General features: G+C 30.2%; 1 protein-coding gene across 1 annotated transcript in view; it reads left to right on the top strand.

The window, feature by feature from the left end:
• LOC136972815 (serine/threonine-protein kinase PLK2-like) overlaps positions 1-13,946 on the top strand; it is a 68,186-nt gene extending 54,240 nt beyond the window's left edge. The window contains exons 10-14 of the mRNA XM_067267456.1: positions 977-1,051; positions 2,417-2,579; positions 6,398-6,527; positions 12,709-12,825; positions 12,900-13,946. Of these exons, the coding sequence (XP_067123557.1) occupies positions 977-1,051; positions 2,417-2,579; positions 6,398-6,527; positions 12,709-12,825; positions 12,900-13,109 (695 nt within the window). The 3' untranslated portion in view covers positions 13,110-13,946. The remainder of the gene's footprint in view (positions 1-976; positions 1,052-2,416; positions 2,580-6,397; positions 6,528-12,708; positions 12,826-12,899) is intronic.
• The last annotated feature ends 10,231 nt before the right edge of the window (positions 13,947-24,177 follow it).

Raw genomic sequence — 24,177 nt, forward strand, 5'->3', positions numbered from 1 at the left:
CCCAAATGCCTGAATCAGTGAGAATGTTTGCAACAATCGCAGAGCAGTGCTGCCAGTTGCAAGAAAATAAAATTTGTTTATTCGAAAAATTATGAACAGGACATAATTCTGTATATGCTATACAGTATTACTATCCACATAATGATCACCGATCTAAACTAAATTCATAGGCCGTTGATAGTTTTGGGGTCGTCTTATAGGATATATGCTAAAACTGTAAAACTTCGACAAAAATTTACCTTGTCTTATCTGCGGAAATATACGGTAATAGCTTTTTATTTTAACAGATTACATAATATTAAAAAGAAAATTAAAAGAAATAATTTTAATTGATTTTTTTAATTATTAATATACGTAAATATTTGTGTATTTAATTTTAAAACATTAAAGACAATTATACAAATAAAATTTTCTTATATATATCCATACAAATTTATTTCTCCAACTTCCTCAAACACACAGCTATCAGCTCAGATATGAATATATTAAAAATTTTCATTAAACTCTTTTAATAGAAAGTTTTAATTACAAAGAAAGTAGATAGCTGTTTCCTTCTACAAATAAATACTTACTTTTTATATGAATATATAATTATTTTATTTCTAGAAATTGGATGTAGATATAATTATATATGTCCCAATTTCAGGCAGTAAACAATATGAATAAATAATGCACTTTTAAATAAAGAATTTTGTTTATATTTCAAATAAATATTTGTCAAAAATAAGATGATAATATTAATAAACATATACCAATCCATTGAAAATCTGACTTTTTGTTTATTATTCATACAACTATTTTAATTTTCAATTTAATTTAAAAAATTAAAATTTTTAATAATTGTGAATTTTTTGAAATTTCTTTTCTAGCCTTGATTTATCTAACTTAGATGAAAATTTCAATTTCTTATTGTATTAATGATTTCATAAGATACTTATTCAAAAGACAATATTCAATTTTTTTTGCATTTAAACAGCTAAGAAGCATAAAGGCTGTACAACTGCAGCTCTCTATCAAATGGTTGCATCTTGTATAGAAAGTATGCCTCAAGGTAATATTTTATTTTATTATAAATGAAATATAAAATTTTTTTAAAATACACTCATTCTTTTTTATTTCAACTACTTCAAAGAATTTCATATTTTAGTTTATTTCATTATTTGAAATAAACTGAATAAGAAGAAATTGAATAAAATATTTATGAATAAAATGTAATAACTATGTTTACAAATTTTATTATGCAAATATTTTTTAATATATTAGGCTTTAAACTTTAGAGAATGAAAAAGTTAATGTAACTTATCTTCATTGTTACTCCTAATTTTTGTTCAGTACTAAAATAAAATATGGTTGCACATTGGTCATTTTAAAAACATATGTAAATGTCTTAAATATTGCAGTGATTATATAAAAATAATTTTACTTTAAACATTTTCAATATAGAATTAAAAATTAGAGTTTAAAATATTTATACAATAAAAAAATATTAGTAAAGAAACTAGTAGTTTTTTTAAAATATAAAAAGTCATTCCAAAATATTTAAGTATCAACAATTTTATTTATTTATTAAAATTAAAATGAGTAATCATTCAGAGATTACTCTTTAAATTTTAGATGAAAAGACAACATTAATATAAGATAAGCTTTTGTAATATTTTCAAAATTACTATAAAACCACATTTATCTTTAGGTATAGGCCTATACCTAAAAATAAATGTGGTTTTATAGTAATTATATGGAGAACAGAGCCATTGAGGGCACAAGAGTAGAATGGGCCTTTTTGCCTCTCAGTGGTTCCTTTTTTCTTTTTCTTTAATTCCACCTAGATTGAGAATGGAATAGAATAAATGAAACATAATGATATTTTTACTAATAAAATGCAGCCTTTACTAATAGAAAATAAAGATTTTATTTTCTATTAGTAAAACTTGCATTAATTTTAAAGGGGTAGTAGGGGCATTAATAAAGGGCATTAATATTAAATGATTAAACATATCTACATAAAGGACATTAATATTAAATGATTAAATAAATTTTATATATATAATTTTAAAATTTATTTAATCATTTAATCATTTAATATTAATGTCCTTTATGTAGGTATGTTTAATCATTTAATATTAATGCCCTTTATTAATGCCCCTACTACCCCTTTAAAATTAATGCAAGTTTTACTAATAGAAAATAAAATCTTTATTTTCTATTAGTAAAGGCTGCATTTTATTAGTAAAAATATCATTGTTTAAAATTGATTTAAACTATAAATTAAATAAATAAACATATATAATCTTGATGTAAATAATTAGTTTTGATTGAAATAATTATACATTTTTGTATTTTGACTCTTTGTGTGGTTTAATGTTTTAAATTAACATAAGTTTAATAAGTTTATATATATTTATAATCGTACTTTTAGATTCAACTAGAAATCCATCAATCATAATCAACACTCCTATCCTGTTTGTTACCAAGTGGATAGATTATTCTAATAAATATGGATTTGGGTATCAGCTTTCTGATTTAAGTGTGGGTGTCCTTTTCAATGATTCTACAAAGATAATTTTATCTCCAGATCAGCTGTAAGTATTTTAAAATAAAAAAAAAATTAAATCAAATATATCTGAAATGCATATTAATAGCTGGTTGTTTGTGCTTTTAAAATTGTTGATTCATATCAAATCAGAAATTCATGAGAATTTTATATTAATTTAGTTACAGTAGGTATTCATTTTCATAAAATTATTCAAAGTACATATTTATTTGAATTTGTAAGTTTCAGATATATCTTACATACCATAGTTAGCTTTAAATTATTATTTATTTTATCATAAAAAAAATAATGCAATATTTATATTTTTATTAATTTTTGAATCATAGTTCAATAGTTATATTACAAATCTAATAAATATATTCATTAGATTTATAATATGATTTAAATATTTAATATATTTATTTTTATTAGATAAAATCTTTTATTTTCCTTCATTATTAAAATTTTAGTTTATATTTTTGAATATTTTTATCATCAAGGAATCAGATTCACATCAAAAATATAATTGATAACTGAGTGTTTCAAGTTTATTTTCCATTAAATAAATTACAATAAAATATGTATTTGTTGCAATTAATATAATAATATGTATATATCTTTGTTTTGCTTATGGACTGGGTAGTATAATTATAATCAAACATTATCTCTGAAAATTTTTATAAAAATAACTAATTATTATTTCATTATTTTCTAGAACTGCATTTCAAATGATAGATTTTGAAAATGAATAAAAATAACTGGAAGTTTGCTTTGTGATAATTTTTTTTCCCCTTTAATTAATAGATTGATATGATTTTTCTAAATAGTTCTACATGGAACATATAATTCATTTCTTATGTTTTAAATTCAAATAGAATTGATCTATAAAAACTTCATTATTTTAAGTATTTTTGAAAAATTTGTGACATTATCAAAGCTTAATAAATTGAATCACTATAGACAAAAACAAAACTGATACTCAATTGATGGCTATTAAAACATCGAATTGTGTGCTAACAACTCTTTTTAAAACAAAAACATAAATTTTAAAATTTAAAATTTATGAAGCTCATTTAGAGAACAAGGAAAAGACAAATAAATAATAATGTTTAGAATATTCTGTATATAACATGAAATATGTATAACTTATTTTTTAATGTTAAATAAGTTTGAATAATATATTTAATAAGCATAAATGTTCTTTTCTAATTTCTCTTTTTAATTTCAAAAATAAGAAAACAATTTTTCCAATTTCATTAGAAATTTTATCTTGACTTTTAAGTTGAAGTTAATTCTTATAAATCACAACACATGATAAATAGATAAATTTAAAATTATTATAAATGTTGTAATTCTTTCAGATGAAAATTAGGTTTGATGTTGATAAAATTATTTAATCATGTGTACCTGTGTTGTTTAATTCTGTCTAATTTCAAAGCAAATTAATTTTTAATCCATCTAATTGCTTGATCTCTATAATTATCCCTAATTTTTATCGTATTGTAAGATGCCAGCTTTTAGGGACAATCAGTTAATTGCGTGTCAGGAAAAGCCTAGGAACTGATGTATGTGGGTGGTGATGCTGGAGGCAAGGATGACACATGTCCTTACAAAACCGTTTATTTTTGACATAAAATAAAATAACACAAACAGAATAGACTTCCTTGAGGATCCAGTGATGCCTGAATATGATGCTCATAGATTTCGGAGGGTTGCTCAACAGTCTATGATGATGATAAAGATGCAGCCCTGGTGCAGAGATGATGAGATGGTCTGCTTCTCCACAGGTCTTTGAAGTTCAGATTAATTCGGACAAGGTCTGTCGACTAGGTTAGAACAGTTTGGCGAGGATGCGACATGCTGGTCAACCGCCGTCAAAATTGGAGGAGAACCGACGTCTTGACCTTCAGATTCGGGGTTTTATATGATTTTTCCCTCGAATCTCGCCTTTTGATTGGTTCTGTGTTCCCTTCCTCGCTTCCCGATTGGTAATCCTTTTTGTTTCTAGGTAAAACCCGAGACTTGTTCTGGTCATGAGAAAGGTTCATTTTGTGATGTCTGTTTGATACCTTTTTATCGACTCTGACTGGGTTTTGTTGATAAATTCACAAGTTGTATGCTCATAATTCAGCCATTGTTTATATTTTCTGTCGATTTTTGTCAATTACACGTGATGTTTTCTTAATCGTTTAATCTTTCCCCTTTTTTTTGACTTTTTAACCCAGAATGGACTGTTGGTGGGACTCTGACACGAGCATTCATATTCTCCAGCCGACATTTCACCTGATCCATTACATCAGTCGTCTTCGTGTTTGTTTTAACAATTATAGTTTTCTTTCCTCCCCCTCTGCTATAACTAACATAGCTTTTGATCCGACTCAACAATAGCATTAGCGTTTTTGTTACCAATTTATTTGAAATTAAATTTTTGTTACGGCCCCTTTCTGGAGCCTCACAATATAATCTTAGAGAAAAGTGAGTTATTTGATTTATCATTACAAATTTTGAAAATTATAAATATTAATTTTGATATTCAATTATTTTAATTGAGATTGCTAGTGCTGTTAATATTCAAAATTGGTAAATAAAACAAATACTTTACAACACTGCAGTAACAATTTAATGCAACCAATGTTTTCAATTCAGTTTTATATTTTCCCAAAACCACATAGTCTAAGAAAAGTATATGAGCATTCAAATACTTTTTAAATACCAAGTGGGAGAATAGCAAAAGCTTTTTTGCAACTCCTCTGAATTGACATAAAGGCTATGTTCACAAATTGACAAACTGTTATGAAAAGGAGCTGTGTTTTTTCTATAAATTAGTTAAATTTGTATAAGGACATGTCCTTATAGTTGACAAGATTATAATGACCAGTCTGATGACAAGATCCTTTTGCACAATCTGGTGAGTGGTGATAGAATTGTTGCCTGTGTACACAGCTTTGTCTGATTGCACGAGGCCAATCTTAATTGTAACACAAAAATGTTGCTGCATTGTTGTAGTCTTCCACGACTCCAAGCAATTGTTGAAACAGTTTTGTTATGTCATTAACTTTTGAACTTAATGAAGACATTGTAATGACAAAAGTGTTTGAACAATTATTTGTAACAGTTGTTCAAAGTTCAGTGGCTAACATAATTTTTTCAAACTGTTTTCTTGTTTAAATGTTTCCAGTTCTTTTAACTTTTAGGATTTACATTATACTATTGTAATAATTCATACCACACTACATGATGTTTTAAGGTCTTTATTTTGTAACTGCATTACATACCATTCCATATCAATTTTATTATATAATGAGTTAACTCAAATAATTATAATTGTGTAATTATGTAGACTCACATTAATGTTGCTGGTTTTTGATTGATATTGCTGCGTTATTGTCCCTTTTGCTAATAATTTTCCTAATACTGCGATTCTCCATGTGTATTTTATTGTTAAATAATAATAAAAACATAAAATGGCTATAAATCTGTTACAATAATGTACAATAAATATGGTACTTAATTTTATTTTATAACCAAAAGTATGAACTTTTTAAAATATTTATTGTGACAAGAATATTTACTTCTAAATAATAATTATATTTTATCTGTGTACAAGTGAAAAATTATATATACTTGTTTAATTGCAAATAGAATAAATCTGTACATGAAAAAAAACCTGTGATAGCATTTTGTTTTCTACTAATACCTCTTTAAATTTATATAAAATCCCATTTGCATAATTTTAATTGATAAAATGACTTACTCTCAGATTATTTTATCATTGGTTCTTGATAATATTTCATTGAGAATTACAAAAGAAAAATTTTAAATCTGATTTATAATACACCAATGTTAAATAAAAGTTTTATATTGCAGGAGAGTTGAGTTTCATGATTTCTCAGGAAAGTTTTTTATTTATCCTGTCTCAAACATACCAGCTCACATTCAAGAAAAATATACTTTACTTCATTACTTTGCTCAATATATGGAAGAAAACTTGACAGAGGTAAGATATTTTAACAATACTGCAAAACAATTAATATATATATATATATTTTTGAAGGGCTGTTTTTGCTATAACTAATGGAAATTAAATTTAAGTGACTGTTGCTAAATGTATTGACATCATAAGTCTAAAAATTACAATGTTTTGCTTAATTAATCATATATCATATTTACCTAAGAAATATATAAAAACCAAAAGTGTGAGTAATTTAAAAAATATATAATTTCTTTTTCTCCAATTTTCAAAGTATATTCCTTTTATATTATTATTTTATTTTTTAATAGGTTATTATATACACTAATAACTAAAATGTATGAGAAATATTTCTATTGAATTTTTTCATAATTTTATATTTATTTTGTAAATATCACAATTTTTATCTATAAAATTCAAAATATGCTTATAATTTTTTGACACTGAACTTAATTTTTTCATAAAATAATAATAATCTTTCCAAATTTAGCACATTAATGATTAAATCACAGTATATATAATGGTTAATGTAATTATCAAAAGACAAAGCTTAATAAATTTTATTATTAGTAATATGAATGTATCTAGACAAAAATAGTTTTTAAAGTTCATTATCTTATTGTATATATTAAAATTTTGTTCAATGGCTGTGTTAATTACATTTGTTTGGAATTGTATTACAGTTAATTTGTGGTTTCTTAAATTTTTGTAGACAATTTTTTTCAACTTTTTTATAGTTTTAAGGCTCTGTAAATTTTTGTCTGACAGAGATGATTATTTAATAAAATTGAAGACAAAGTCTGCCCAAAAGGGACCACCATTTATTTTCTCTGTGTTCCAGACAATACACATTCTTGGTGACTGACCTTTCTTTGTAGGCTACTTGTTGCCAGAGTTAAAGTCGTTTTAAAAAAAACAAAATATATCCAATTAAAATTAAAAGTAATTTCTAAAAAAGGAACTGGTAGCCTACAAAAAAAGGTCAGTTGCTGAGAACATGTATTGTGTGGAACATAGTGAAAATAAATGGTGGTCCCTTTTGGGCAGACTTTGTCTTCAGTTTTATTAAGTTTTAAGGCTGTTAGTTAGATATAAACATATTCTATAATAAACTTAAATGAATACTTTATTCACTAGTTGTCTATAGTCATACAATTCAATTATATAACATATTTATTGAGCATTAATTAGGAAGAAATCTTTGCAGGTTAAAAATACATTGTTAAAAATCATATATTTATGATTAATAATAATGTAAATTGTTGATTAAAAAGATCAAAAATAGCATAGAATGTTGCTATTTTTGTTTCCTTTGTATAATTTTCTTAATTTCAAATTACAATAACAAGAAAATCAACTTTTCTTGTTCCTAATTTCTCTTACCAACATTGATTCTGTGATGCTACACCTTAAAACTCTAATATTTTTTTATAATATATTTAACTGTAATTTATTAAATTAAAAAAAATGAATGTACAGTACATAAAATGAATAATTCCAGTCTTTATACAAAAATTATATTTAGCAATAAAATTTGGCTAAAATACTGAATTTTTCAAATTTTTACTCTCAAGTGATATGTTATATATATATATAGGTATGAACTTTCCGGGGGGTGGTCCGTCCGGATATGTCAGTCCCCGTCCCTCACCAGGCCAGGCCTCACAATGAGTTTGGCCAGGCCTCGCAATGGGGCGGCTGGGTGGGCCACCCCATTGTGGGCCTGGCCGAACTCATAATGGGCTTGCTATTAGAGGCCCTCTTAGTGCCCACAGGGCGGAAAGAGTTACAAAAAAATAACTCATACCTATATATTTTTTTTAAATCGCATATATATTAGGATGTAACGAATATTCGGTTACTACCCGGTATTCGGCCTATTTTTCGCTATTCGGCCGAATACTGAATACCTAAACACAGGAGTAAGAAATAACAAAAACACAGTAAATTAATCATTTCGGTAACTTTTATTAATGCTGAACATTAAATTATCATTATTAAGGTTAGTAAGAAATAGCATCTAACTCTAGTATTAAATTATTTCGTAATTAAATAATAATATAGCCTTTATCTAGCCCGATATCTTATGGCATTGATGGCGTGTAGGCAGTGCCGTCTTTAGGGGAGGGCCTACGGGGCCCGGGGCCCGGGCCCAGGGCCCCGAGGTCGTAGGGGCCCCTGAATCCGAAAGTAATAGTTACAAAGAAAACAAATAGGTTACTTGAAATGAAGAAACCATTAATAATACGATTGAAATTACTCCTCCAACACGTAGTGTGAAGTGTTGAGTACAGGGTGAAAAAAATCTTTGACGGCCGGATGGCCGAGCGGTAAAGGTGGCAGCCTACCGCTCTGGGGGACCCGGGATCGAATCCGAACGGGTCGAATAATCCCCAGGAATTTTTCGGGGGGTGGTCCGTTCGGATATGTCGGGCCCCATCCCTCACCACCCGGTCGCCCCATTGTGGGCCTGGCCGAACCCATAATGGGCCTACTAAAAGAGGCCCTCTTAGTGCCCACAGGGCGGAAAGAGTTAAAAAAAAAAAAAAAAAAAAAGGGTGAAAAATCTCACTGGCTAAAATATAAACAAGTAATATAAAAAAAAAAAAATTTTTAAGTCAATTCCTACTTAAGTCAACAAAGAAAAATTTTATTTTAGTTACTTTTTATTAAATAATTACAATTAACATAAATATGTATATATGTTACAGTGAAAACGCGTTTTAACTAGTTGAAACTAGTTTTTACTGGATGTCATTGTTATAACCTGTTTTGTCTAGTTAAAACTAGAATTTACTGCTGTACATGTTTTGATTTTAGATAAAAGTAGTTTTAACTTTTAACATTAGTTAAAACTAATTTTAGCTACATAAATATGTTTGGGGGAAATAAATAAAGTGATGATTGGGATTAAAACATTTGTATTATTTAATACGATATTTATTGAAAATATTGGTCACACATCTGTGTTATTAACATTAATTAACCCTTCGTCCCTGAAGGCACCGATCGATCGGTACCCTGGCTTTTTAAGCAAAACTTCGAGGGTACCGATTCATCGTTACTTTGGTAAATATCGATTTTTGTAAAATTTATTAACAGATATAATCTCGTTCGATACGAAGTGAATAAAGTATAATAATTCATTATATTAGTTGATAGCAGTATAAAATTTTGATTTCAAACAAATGTTTGATATAATGTGCGATAATTTCACAACGAATAAACATACATGCATAAGTGTTATATCGAATTATGCAAAACAATATTCTACGTCTTTCTGGCTCAGTGCCAGCAAACAACTATGTCACTAGACAGTGTTAATTTTCGCAAAATGTTACAAATTATCAAGTTTGTGTGTCAGTTCTGATATATATTATTTTTTTTCTTATAAATTTTTCTAATAAAATGCATTGAAAAAATATCGTATTTAAAACTAAAGATATTAATAAATGTAAGTGATTTTTTTCATATAGATATAATGATAATTTGATTTTTAGTGAACTTTTAAAATATCGCCTGACTGACCTATATTGCCTTAGGAGGGATCGCAAAATAAACGTAAACAAGATGTCGGGGGGGAAAGGGTTAAAACGCGTTTTCACTGTAACATATACATACGACAGAATCACAATATTAAGTGGCCAAAATAGAAAGAAATCGGAATTGAACCCAAAGCATAAAATTTCTTCAATTTTATTTTTTGAGAAAAATCCTTCATTCTAACCACTAAGCCACAACTGCTAACTCACTCTCGAAAATCATTTGGATAAAACGTCTACTTAAAGCAAAAATTTTCAAAAATTTATCGATTTTCGCAAGAATTAAACTCGCATTCTTCACCTTCACGTGAAAAATACTGAAATCCTTGCATTTTACCGATTGAGCTACTGCCTGTTGATTTCAATTTTTATTACAAATTGCTAAAACTCTATTTAAAGTATTAATAATTACGTTAATGTTACCCGTGGTATCGAAGATGGCGACGGGGAAATTTTTTTCTCTAGAAACTAGACGGCGACGGGGAAATTTATTAATTTGCATAATGCGACAGATAGTACGGGTACGCCCCCTAACGTTTAGATCACTCTGTTCTACTTCGAGATTATCCAATTTTAATCTGCTTCCAGATTATCACTCGAGAATCTGATTCGAGATTACCGGAAACGCAGTCATCTCGAACGTAGGGGGAAAAAAATTTCGCCGTCTAGTATATAGGGAAAAAATTCCCCGTCGCCATCTTCGATACCACAGGTAATATTAACCAATAATTAAATTTAATTAATGAATTAATATTTGAAAAACCTGTATTAACATCAAGCGTTAGCCACTACAAGTTTTAAAAAATGTATTTGAACTTGAGTGGATGAATAAAAAGTAGTGATGTAACGAATAGTATATTCGGCCAGGAGCGTGGCCGAATGGCCGAATATTCGGCCAAACTATTCGGCTTGATTAATCGCACTTACGAAAATTGGCGCGCAAATCGCATTATGGCAAGGATCACGCACCCTGCTCCCTATTGCCCGCTGTCACTACGATTTTTTCTTCCAGTAGGTCTAAATTATTTTAATTAATTAAATTATAATTATTAAATTTAATATGAGATGGAGCCTAACATCTACCTGTAGTGCCAAATTGGTTTATAATTTATGTAATAGCCATAAATAGCCCGATATGATTCGGCAGTTGTTGGTATTTAGATGTAAGTTATAACTTATAAGTTATTTTATTTGCAATCGATCTTTTTAACCCTTTAAGCACTAAAATTTTGTTTTTACTACGTATTTGTAGACTGAATAGTACCCTAAGGATATACTTTAGTGGGGACATATGGTCTAGTTTCTCCCCAGTTGTGGAACAGTTCAAATATATTATTGGGGAGTTTCTATTTGTGAAGTTTTGTGATATTTTGTTGCTATCGTTTTTGTCAATACAAGTAGAGCGATCGATAAGTGGAACTAATTGGGGACTGGGGTCCTTCCAGTTAATGATTTGTTCCAGTTTCCGACTTTGTACGAAAAAATACATTAACCTGTCCGACGTTCAAATTTTTCTCCGTTGCGTATCGCTTCCTGTTGAATTTTTCTCCGTTGCGTGTCGCTTTGTGTTGAATTTTCGTCGATTTTAAGCCTAACGAAAATTTTTATAATAATCATCGAGGCTATCGTATCGTTAAAAATTATTTCTGCATTTTGTACAAACAAAATAAATATATTAAAGAATATAAAAAACATGAAAATTATACTTTAGAAGTAAATTTAGTATCAAAAACATTCGATTCAGCACGACACAGTCCGACTGAAAATCGTTCCACTTTCCGGCCATTCCACTTACCGACGTTCCACTTATCGACGCTCTACTGTATTTAAAATTAACATGATTTGAAATGTTATCTTTTGCATATAATGAGAAATGCTCATTCTTTGCTTTATATATAAAATAAATTATATACAGTTCAACCTGTTTTTTATGCGGGAGATAGGGACCGCATTAAAAAAAACGCATAAAAAAAATCTCACAAAACTTCACGAATGGCTGTAAATAATAGTTTTCGCAACACAATTAAAAAAATAATTTTTTTATGCGGTCAACAGGGACCGCATAAAAAAAGTCTCACATAGAAAATAACTCAAAACCGTACGAAATAGAATTATTGACAACAGATGTCAGCACTTGACTGCATCGTCTGGTCTATCGTCTGTTTTACATATTTTTGTCCAGGTGGTGTTTTGTTGACTTAAAAAGTAAATTATTTCATTTTTCGCATATTCATGCAATAATATTACTATAATAAGTGCATTTATGCTATAATAAGTTTATTTAGCTATAATAAGTCAACGTAAGACATGACGAATCGCACGAGACTAGTCGCCAACTATACCGCACAAATTAAAAATTCGCATTAAAAAAATCGCACAAATAAAAATCGCACATAAAAAGAGCGCATAAAAACAGGTTTGACTGTATTAGTTACTAATCTTCTAGAAATAGATAAATAATTCTTTCATTAAATACAATAAAACGTTAATATTTTATTAAAATTACTTATAGGTTTTTTAGTATAGAATTTTAATTTTTTCTATTCTTCCCTTAAGAACTATTTACTTCGCCTAATATTTAAAATTTTAGCCATGTTACGTAAATATCTTAGTTGAAATATTAAATTTACATTAATTATTTTCTGTTAATAAAATTTTCGCCTTAGGGTGGAGAAATGCGACATGGTGAAATAGCTAAGAGAAAAGGTGTTATTCCTCAAATAAAACAATGGTTAAGAACTTCTCGCGTTATCGTCATGCAACTCACCAATGGAACCTTGCAGGTAATTTTTAAAAGTATTCCACATATTTAGTTATTTTCATCCATATAGAATATTAACAAAATATTTTTTAATAGGTAAATTTTTCCAAAGATCATACCAAAATTGTTTTAAGTGGAGAGAAAAACGATGGACTAGTAACATATATTAACGAAGATCGCCACTCTATGACTTTTTCGCTAGAAGATATATCTCATCACGGGTGTAGTCCGAGCATATACGATCGCATGCAGTTCGCTCTGTCCATGCTACAAGAGTTTAACGATATAGAAAACGAGGATTTCTGACAAGAAATTGCTTCATTTTAAAACTGTGATTTATATGCTAATACTCCATTACGAGAAACAATTTACATTTGTTTGTCGTACTGTACATTGTTTTTGTAATTTATGTATTCCAACGATATTTTCGTTCATTTTGATTTAACTGTTACGTAGTATTTAATTTTTGCTCGATTTTTTTTTTCTGTTAAGTGAATTTAATTTCGATCATTTAGGAAACATATCATCTGTTCATAACTAATTTAAAGACTTCTCCATGTCGTTGCTCAAAGACATGATTGCTAAATAACATGGACATATTTGTTAAATGATCTCATTAGCGTGCTGTAAAATTCAGTGCCTGAGTAATGTTGTATTGCATACATTACTAGCTGTGATAGTATTTATCATTGACAAGAGTCAATATTTGTTATACTACATTTTGTAGTCTGGAAGGTAATTTCCAGACTGTTCTCAATGTCGTGTTAGTGAATTGAACACTGTAAATATGTAAATATGCAATTGAAGAAAGAAAAAAAATTATATGAACAGCCACTCATTATTGCATTTTAATTTAGTGCCAGGAAAAAAATTACAAAAAAATATATTAGTCTGTTTCATTTTGTAACAAGACTATAATCCATTTGGAAAGAAAGTATAATTTGTTGATCGTTGAATTTGAATACTTCAAGGTGAAGTTAAAGTCGAATTGTTTCTAAAATTCTATTTAAAGGTGACGGGGATGTTACTGTAATTATTGGCATTATCACTGCCGCATTTTGGTTTTTGAAAATGTTTTCTTAAAAGTAAAGATGATTCTAATTTGTTAATATGAAAATTGTAACGTCTCGAAAATAAATAATTAAAAAATGAATTAAATTGACTCTGATTAATGTAACATTTTAAATATTAAATTTACATTAATAAATCTAGAATTTTAATTTTTAAATTAAAAACACCGGCCATTTTACAATTGTTAACATGACAAAATTCCCGAATAAATAGCTTGTTTTTAATCAATACCTTTAACAATGTTAATGTATTTACCTCGATTAAGTATAGGGAACACGAAGTACTGTAAAGTGTAGGCTAAGTAGTTAAGAGTGGCAGGTAAGGAGTTTAATTAAAATTCTACTCTTCAAATTGTCTAGAGTCGGACAGCGCTTTATCGGTAATCTTTGGAAGAGACACTTTTGGAAATAAATTATAAACATTGCGACTTTCTCACGCTCAATATTCGACAATAGAGTTCTTAGGTCGAGAGCTTATCAGCCGGAGGATAATTAGTAAGGTGACCAACCGTCCTCCTTTTGTAAGTTTTGTCCTCCCTCGAAAAGTGTCCTCCTTTTTGATATTTGAAGACAAATAAGTCGTGCAATCAACCTTGATAACGCGCTTTAACATTAAGTCATGGAAAGTTCGACCGACTCAACAACCCATGACTAAAAAAACAAAAAGTCAACGGATTCACGCTAGTCAATATAAACCTATGTGATGATATCGTTTATTCGATATAGCGTTCAAGTTTGCTCGAGTGCGGGCATATTACAATTCAATAATCCGATACTGTTTTATAAAACAGTTAAGAAGGGTGACACCCACGGTGTGACTTGGGGTGACACAACGATATCCGTCCCGGATGTCACCCATGCTAGCTACGCCACTGCGCATGCAGTAGAGATTATTATAGTGTATTATTATTGCAATGAATAAAATGTTTCTTTTATTTACAATATTTTTTTCTTCAATTTATGTGTCCTCCAAAACATTATAAAAAAGTTGATAACTTTATAATTAGGAAAATTCCAATTGGAAAGGGTGAATTTGAACTAGAAGATAGTATTCAAGATCCCGATTTTTACGACGACATCGAAACACAGGATCACAATATAACTCGATTCAGCGCATTCCCATTCGACTGTTAACTGTTAATTAAAACAGCAAATTGTAGCAATCTTTGTATAAAACGCGATACTCGGGCTATACAACACGATTTCGACATAAACAGATGATTTCATATGAACACTTATCTTATTCTATAACAATATACAAAAGGTTTCGAGCGATTAAGACATCTGAAGACCTTTGACAAATGAATATCGTCGAGATGTTTTGGAAAATGGTAGTGAAATTAACATTTATTACTAGTATAGCAATCGGTCAAAAAATAACCTCCAAAGATTTTACATTTTTGTATTCGGGACCCTGAAATGCCAAAAAATGCGAAAAAAATTCATTTTTTTCCCCTGTATGTACGGGTGTTCGTGTTTGCGGGAAGCACGATTTTATTCGTCCTCTTTCTAGTTTAATAAGTCCTGTGCTTTTTGTCAAAAATTTCTAAAATTTTGGAGGAAGGTTTCTGTATTAGGGGGGTCGGTGCTATTCAATTTTGGTGGTTATAGATCGAGAGGGTGGACGATAGACAGGAGCATATCTCTAGTATACAGTCGGACTTAATGACGATTTTCCTCATTATTAGCATTTACAATTTTTTTTTTTTATAAAACCCATCCCTACTTTCAAAATTAAGCTTTTTGCCATTTTGTAATAATTAAAAATATAATATTTTGTTTTATAAACCTTTTATAACAGATTCTGTCCTCCCTCGAAAAGTGCCCTCCTAAATGTCCTCCTTTTTGATATTTGAAGACAAATAAGGCGACGCCAGCCAATGGGCCAGAGGGGAAAGATGATGTAAATTGATAGAGGATATGAATTGTATGTAGGTAAAATAAAAACGGTTAATGTTACCTATGGTTCCAAAATGGCGGCTCGTCTCTGATTCCAGCAAATAGAAGAAAGGAAACAGTGGAGAAGCACATTCTAACCTAACCTAACCTATTCTAATAAATTACCATAATTATTACCAACAAAAGTAGAATAGGTTAGGTTAAATTAGAATGTGCGTCCCCACTGTTTCCTTTCTTTTATTTGCTGGAATCAGAGGCGAGTCGCCATTTTGGAACCATAGATAACATTAACCATAAAAACGATTCATAAAATTTTAATTATTTACTATGTACCGAAAAAGAAATATCTTAATTAAAACATTTTTTTTAACTTACAAGAAGTTTAAGAAGATTATTTTAATTAAAACTTAGCATTTAAATAATTTTTTCGAATTTCTAGGGGAAGGCGGCTGCCCCTCTGTCTCCCTGGCGACGCCCTTGGTGAGTCCGGTGATTTTTATAACGCGACATTCTTATAGAATCGCCCACCAAGTGGCCGAATGGATAAAGCCACTGAACACTGGTAGTTTGTCGTCAACGGGCTGGTCACGTGGAGTTTTCCGGGCTTCCTTCATCTAAATAGGAACCAGTTTCCTATAAAAAATCTCACCAGAGACATTCCCCTCGGGAGATAGCCCAAGTGTCACGTTGTCTTAATAAAACCAAACCATTCTGTAGAATCTAACTACTGCATTATACGAGGATTACCTGTATTTCAAATGTTGCAGCTGTAACCATAAATAATGTAGCTGTTTTAATAGTTCCAAAAATGAAGTAATTAAGGTGTTTCTTTCAAGTTTTACTCACTTGTCTCCTGTTGCAAGGTAATAAATCCCGGCTTCAAAAATAAACCTCGGAAGCTAAGTACGTTTTAAAAATAACCCCTCTCGGGGTTTAGTTCAGCATGGTAGTTTGCAAACAAATAAACCAACTCCAATCTGTTTTTTTTTTTAAAATGTCACATTATGAGTCTTTTTATAAGTAAGATACTACTGGGTATCCGAAAAGTTTTGCCTACAACTCATCTATAAAATATTGTACTAAAATTTCTGGTGGGACTCAAAAAATGGATATAACGAATTTACTTTGGAAAATCTTTCGAGTACTTAAAGAAACATACTACGTCTTAACCAGTCAAAAGAAGTCCACTTTTATTCGTTAATTATCAAAATTTCGCTTAAATTTAATAATTTCAAAGAAAAACTTAAATACAATAAAACGCAACGATAACAATTTGATGAATGACGTAAATAAATTGGCCTGTAAAATTGTTTTTCCTGCTCCGGCTACTACGGAAATAGTTAATTTCCTACCGACGGTTGATGTGAATATTTTCGTTTAAATAAATAAAAGCTATTTTCAGAAAGTAAAGAGCGTGTAAAGGCTTATATCTCTATGGGACTTGCACTCATTCCTGCTGTCTGTCCTAACCATCTTAATGTATTTGACAAAGTCTCAAAACTAATTTGAAAACGGTGACATATTTTTCTTCTCCATTCAACTATTACAGAATCTCTAACGAATCCTGACTTTTACTCCCTATTTTAGTAATAATAGCCATTCCGAGATTGTTTTATGCTCTTTTAATAGAATAAAACAATTTTATTTTAAGAAAATTAATTCTATTTTGCTTCCACTAAGGGACTGTCCATTAATTGTGTCTGTAATCTGAACCACTTTTGATTCCCTTCGTCCCTCATTACAATGACAACTTTTTCCCATTTTTAACCATGTGTACAATAGTTCATGGAACCGCATGACGTTGAAGAAATGACAGAAGATACAAACTGAAAACAATGAATAGTGAGTTTATTTCTTATATTGATAACAGATGGCGCCACAATTATAGTAAAGAAACTGCTGAATTTTTTTCGGAATAAATTCTAAATGTAAAACGAATCGATGATTATTTAAAAAACGAAAAACTTAAATAAAAAAATTTAAAATAAGTTAATAAGTAATTGAAAAGTGGAAAGATGATTCGAATTATTATTAGTAGATGGCGCCAGTACAGTATATTTTCGTTTAAACAGATTATAAATATACACTAATTAAAGGCAGATTAACACTATTGTGTGCATAATATTTAAAAAATGGTCGTTATTCGATGGAACGTTATTTTTATGCTATTCCTGAAAAAATTGGCCGCCATTTAGAAATGGCGGCCAATTTTGGAGTATACATTTTTGGAGGTTCGACAGTATATCCAGAGTCGGTAGATTAACTGGTCTTTCGACTCATAGTTCAAACTTAGCTAGAGCCAATTTTTGCCGCTAGTTGGCGCCACTGTTGGCAGAAGAGCCTTGTTCTTGCTTTGGATATACAGAACTCAGTGATTTCGACCTATAATAATTGTTTTTTTTTAGCTACATAAAAATGCCAACGTGCTTTGTGCCAGGATGCAAGGCAGGATATAAGTCATCGAACGAGAAGAGACATTTCTTCCGTGTTCCTAGCGATAAGATTGAGAAGTGGATGCGATGCATTCCACGAGACGACAAGAAGCTAACAAGTAAATGTTATGTTTGTGACGTACATTTTGCGAGTAGATTTATTTTAAAAACCTACTCCCATGTTATAAATGGAGAGAAAGTAGAAATTCCACGAGATCGCTGGGCATTAACGTCAGATGCATATCCATCAAACTTCCCTAATTGTCCTAAGTACATTAGTAAGTCTGTACCTCAAAAACGATCAACGCGATGTCTCACAAGAAATGAAGAACCATCTACGAAGAGATACCGAAAAGTCAATACCAAAGGTAAATATTTATATGTTTTTTATGTAATCTTAATCCTTAGTGAGCCATGTAACTTTTTGCCCTTGCCTGAGTTGCAGTGGGTCTCTCGGACCCTGTGTTTTAATATAAATTTTTCGATTGGAAGCTTAAGACATCTAGTCTAAGTAAAATCAAATAAAAAAACGTTCTAATCTCATGTTGATCGGGCCGAAAAGTTGGAAAAATATAAATTTTTTCAGTATTTTTAAGGAACATTTTATATTTAAAAAATGCTAACTAAAGATTGAGCTGGGTTTGTGAGACCCACTGTGATTCACTGAGGGCTATCTCTCTGTGGCCTAACTTTTCTTATAAATACTTTAAGATTAATTGTCTGATTTTTTTTATATTTTTTTATCAATCATTAGATTTGCATGATACACACTCTCAAGTAACAACTGTAGAAAATGAAATAGAAGAACCCTCCACATCTGAAGCAGCAACTACACAGCATCCTGAGCTGTTATATGTCAATAAAATCTCTGCTTTGCAGTCTGAATTGTTAAAAGTCAAAGAGGATTTGTATCGGTGCAGAAAGCAAAAGATGATCTATAAGAAGAAACTGAAAACTCTTCAAACAGAAAATCTCAAGCTTCATCAAGAAAATGCTGAACTTAAAATAAAACAGTTGTCAGCTGATAAACTTGATTCCTTACCACCGAGACAGAAACTTGTAATAGAGCACATGCTGAAAGCATGCCATATAAAAAGCAAAAAGGGTATGAGATATGACATTAATTGGTTACTTGACTGTTTGCTTTTAAAAATTAGGTCACCATCTGTCTATGAATTTTTGAGAAATAATGATTACTTGCCTTTACCTTGTCAGTCTACACTGCATCAATATATCAGAGGCATTAATGCCAAATTTGGATTTGATGAAGATCTTTTTGTTATTTTAAAGTCAAAATTGGAGACTATTCCACAAACAGAATGCCAGGGAGTTTTAATTTTTGATGAAATTACACTTCAAAAACATATAGAACTTTCAAAAGCTACTGGTGAAATGATTGGACTTGTTGATTGTGGTGATAATTCTGTGTTGCCACAGAGTGAATTTACAGCAGGTGATCATGGCCTAGTGTTTATGTTCAGACCTCACTTTGCTAGTTGGGTACAATGTATTGGCACATTCTGTTCAAAAAGCTCTGTCCCAGGTTCTACTGTTGCAAAACTTATTTTGCAAGCAATTATTCATTTAGAGCAGTGTGGTATAATAGTCAATGCAATAGTTTGTGATGGTGCCAGCACAAACAAAGCAGCTTTAAAAGCTTTAGGAATTTGTGCAGACACAAATAATGTACAATGCTCATTTACAAATCCTGCTGCAGATAGACAAGTACTGGCAATTATTGATGTACCACATATTTTAAAATGTATGCGAAACAATCTTTTGAAAAGTAGATACTTTCAGGTAAAACTAAGAAAATAAAGTGTTTTCACCTAATTTATAATATAAGCCATTGCATTATTCTTCATTTTTACTTTTAGTTTCCTGAAGGAAGGGTTGAATTACAGCATTTTAAAGCAGTTGTTGATGAAGATTCCAAATTACCAAAGGGATTAAAGGCATGTCCCAAAGTAACTGAAATACATGTTAATCCCAATAACTTCCAGAGAATGAGTGTATTGCTGGCAGCTCAAGTAACACTTTTTTTTTTTTACTTATATAATCTGATTTGATAAGAATACTTTTATTTATCTCATTTCTTTATAGATATTTAGTAATACTTTTGCTGATGCTATGCTGTTTTATAAACAGCGTGAGGTTGCTAGCCTAAAGAATGCAGATGTTACAATAAGTTTCATACGTCGCATCAATGCTCTTTTTGATGCTTTAAATCGCAGATTGCCACAGGATGGAATCAGACATGATTCAAATGATCTCAAGGTAATAGTAATGATTCACTAGGAAAAACTATAAATGTTTTAATAAACAACTTTTTTAAAATAGGTTATTGAAGAATCTCTAGAATGGTTAAATAGATGGGAAACATTCAGATTACAGATTGAAAGCAGTGATCAAAAGGGATTTTTGAGCCACCAGACAGCAGAAAATCTACGCTTGACGCTAACTAGTATCTCAGCACTCATTAAACAATTGCTTCCAAACTCATATTATATCTTGACAGCTCACTTTAATCAGGACCCATTAGAGGTAAAACTGACTTAGTGTAATGATTATATAATCTTGTATTAAACTCTTAACTTATGTTTTCTTTTCAATTAGCGTTTCTTTGGAATGATAAGACAAGGAAGTGGAAGCAATTCTCATCCCACAACAGTACAGTTCTTATACCTGTATAGACTGATGACTGTGTACAGTTTGGTTCGTCCTCCCAAACGAGCATCAGTTCAAACTGATCCTGGATCTTCCCTTGTTACTTTAAAAAATCTTCTTCAGAGTCATAAAAAACCATTTAAGGAAGTTCAAGAACAATTGGAAGAACATTTACAAAATTTGCTTTGTAATCCAAGCCTGCCCTGTGGAGATCCTACTGATAATGAATTATTAGATCACGATTATTGTGCACCAGAAACATTTAAGTTTATTTTACATTATTTAGGAGGTTACATTGTTCGTCATCTGCTGCCATCACTTGGTTGTGATGAATGCAAAAATATATTAACAGCAAAACCTGAAGATGCTGCACCAGAGAAGACATTTACATTCATCAAATCTCGAGGAGGTTTGTTATATCCAAGCTATAAGCTTTGCCAATTGATGTACTGGGCAGAAAGCAAAGTATGTGAACAATTAACAAACCCAAACATGAATGTTTATTTTTCAATAATGGATATTATATTAAATCAGTGTTCTGTTACATTGATGATAGGATGCCACAATGCTGGTCACAAGTCCTACTTGACCTCCAGATTTTTGCACTTTTTTGTTACCTGTCGATTGCATTTTTTCACGCGAACGATTAATCAATCATTTATTTCATCAATTGAAAGTAAAAAACATAGAAAAATTTCTCACTTAAAGTAAATTTTAATAGCGCAAATAATAATAATTATTATTATAATTATAATTATGTGTAATATAATTTGTTTGTATGTATAATAAATTTTTAACGTATAATAAATTGGCATAATAGCACAATTTAATAATTGTACTATTATTTCAGTTTTGTTCCTTGTCATTTATTTAACTGAATATCAATCTTTATTAAATAAACATTTCTCAGCGATGGAAGGTGTTTAATGTTTTATTAAGTGTCATTTATTTATCCATAAACCTGGTTTTGGGTTTAAATAAAAGCCTTTTCATTCTTATAATAAAATTCATAGAAAATTATGAAATCGAACTCGAAGGTTATATAACTTTCAATTAAAAAAAAATATTCGACCTCACTGCGATTCGATCTAGCGCTCTTGTAGTGATTGCAATGCCCCTGGTGGTAACATTTGTCTCTAGTTGATTTTAGCTACTAGCGAAGATAGGTAGTCGAAAGACCAGTTAATCTACCGACTCTGGTATATCAAATGTCACTGCAGTGACTCCCAGCCAAGTAAAAAAGTCACTGAGTTATTGAGTTACAAATTCTTCATTGTAGTGTGCAATATATAGTAACAAACTTCGAAAAGCATTATGCCTATAAGAATTATATTCAGGAGCTAATAAACGCAAACAATGCAAACGAACAAACAACACTTGATATGTTTTCAAATAAATTTTATTATATACTGGTAGCCTGGGACACCCCCTAGTGAGCGTTTATTCCGTGGTATAAATAATAAATTTATTAATTTAAATAATAGCTAAGGGCGCCCCTAGTGGCCGTTTTTCAGTTTTATATAGTAGATTGTTTTCTAGAACAATTCTTTATAAAAAATGTAGCATACATAAATGTGTAATGTTGCATTAACTGTATAGTTTGTAATAAATACAAATTGTACAAATGTCATAATAATATGTAATAAATTAAGTTCAACAATAAAAGTTTTTCATCCTTTTTTAATGTTATCAACCGGTTATTGTTATCAAAAATTTTGTCCCACAATAAACGGATTTCACTGTACTGCATAAAATATACAATTTTATTTGATTCAGTACAATGAGAAATAAGCATTTAGGATAGAAAAGTTTTATACTTTTTGACATATGAAATTATATGTTTATGTTAAAAATACCAAAACTGAACGGGAGAATCGCATCGATAAATAATGCATCCTTTTATTAAAATTTGGTCGAGAAATAAAAATGGGAATTATTAACAATTTGTTTGTAAATTATATGGTGACGTTAAAATAGGATACATAAATTATTCTAAAAGATTTATTTTCTAAACTCCAATAACGTAAAAAGAATTTTTTACATTATGATATCAGTATCAAATTTAATAGTAATCTTGATATAGAAGGTTTTCTAGAGTCAAACCAAGCATATTTTCAATGTACCTATTTTTATTAAGTTTTGGTCACTCACAATTTTATCATAAAACATCCCATTGTCAGTTACAGTTTTGCTTTATAATTAGCATTGCTTGTGGCATCAACATTTAATTTCGACTTCTCTTTTGACCATAGTGAATTATGAGTGGAAATATTCTTTACAGAAGTTGCAGTTCCTGGAAAACCGATTTTATCAAATTAATAAAACCTTGGACTTCAAGATCCTTCTCGTGAATTTCATTTTGACCCATGATATTTTCATAATATTATGGGTCAAAATTTTACCCATAATTTTGATTCATAATATTTTGACTCACTGTCAGCCACATTGATTTTTTCTTCATTCAATTTCTTCAAATATTTGGTTATAAATATTATCATTATTAATAGCCATTGATCGAATTTTCGAATTTCATCTGTTTCTGTTTATGTAATATGTTCCTGAAATTATTCTGTAAGATATATTTTATGCCATTGTTTTCCAGTAGTATCCGTTCAAATTTATGACCCTTACCAACGCAGAATAAACACTTTTTGTAACAAATCACGAGTTCAGAATACAATATACAAATGTGTTTAATACGCAAACTAGAGAGCTAAGTTTTTTGGTTTTCAAAAATCGGGACAAAAGTGAAAATTTTATTAAAACGACGGGACAATCGAGAGAAAGCAAAAAACTGTACGTTTGGTTACAGTTGTAAGATACCGACTTTTAGGGGCAATCAGTTAATTGCGCTTCAGAAAAAACCTAGGAATGATTGTATGTGGGTGGTGATGCAGGGAGGCAATGATGACATATGTCCTTACAAAACCGTTTATTTTGACATAAAATAAACTTACACCACGAACAAAATAGACTGCCTTGAGGATCAGGCGCTGGATATGATGCTCGTCGATTGTTCGGGGTTGCTCTGCAGTCGATGACGTTGGTAAAGATGCAGCCCCGGGGCGGAGACAACTTAGGCGAGATGGTCTTCTCCAGAATCTTCGAAGGTCAGGTTAGTTCGGACGAGATCTGTGAGATAAGCTAGAATAGTTCGGAGAAGACGCGACACACTGGTCAACCGCCGCCAAAATTGGAGAACCGACGTCTTGACCTTGAGATTCGGAGGTTTTATATGATTTTTCCCTCGAATCTCGCCTTTTGATTGGTTCTGTATTCTCTTCCTCGCTTCCCGATTGGTATCGC

Source organism: Centruroides vittatus, unplaced genomic scaffold (genome assembly GCF_030686945.1).
Source record: "Centruroides vittatus isolate TY-2023 unplaced genomic scaffold, ASM3068694v2 contig_1059, whole genome shotgun sequence".
NCBI classification, from domain to species: domain Eukaryota; kingdom Metazoa; phylum Arthropoda; class Arachnida; order Scorpiones; family Buthidae; genus Centruroides; species Centruroides vittatus.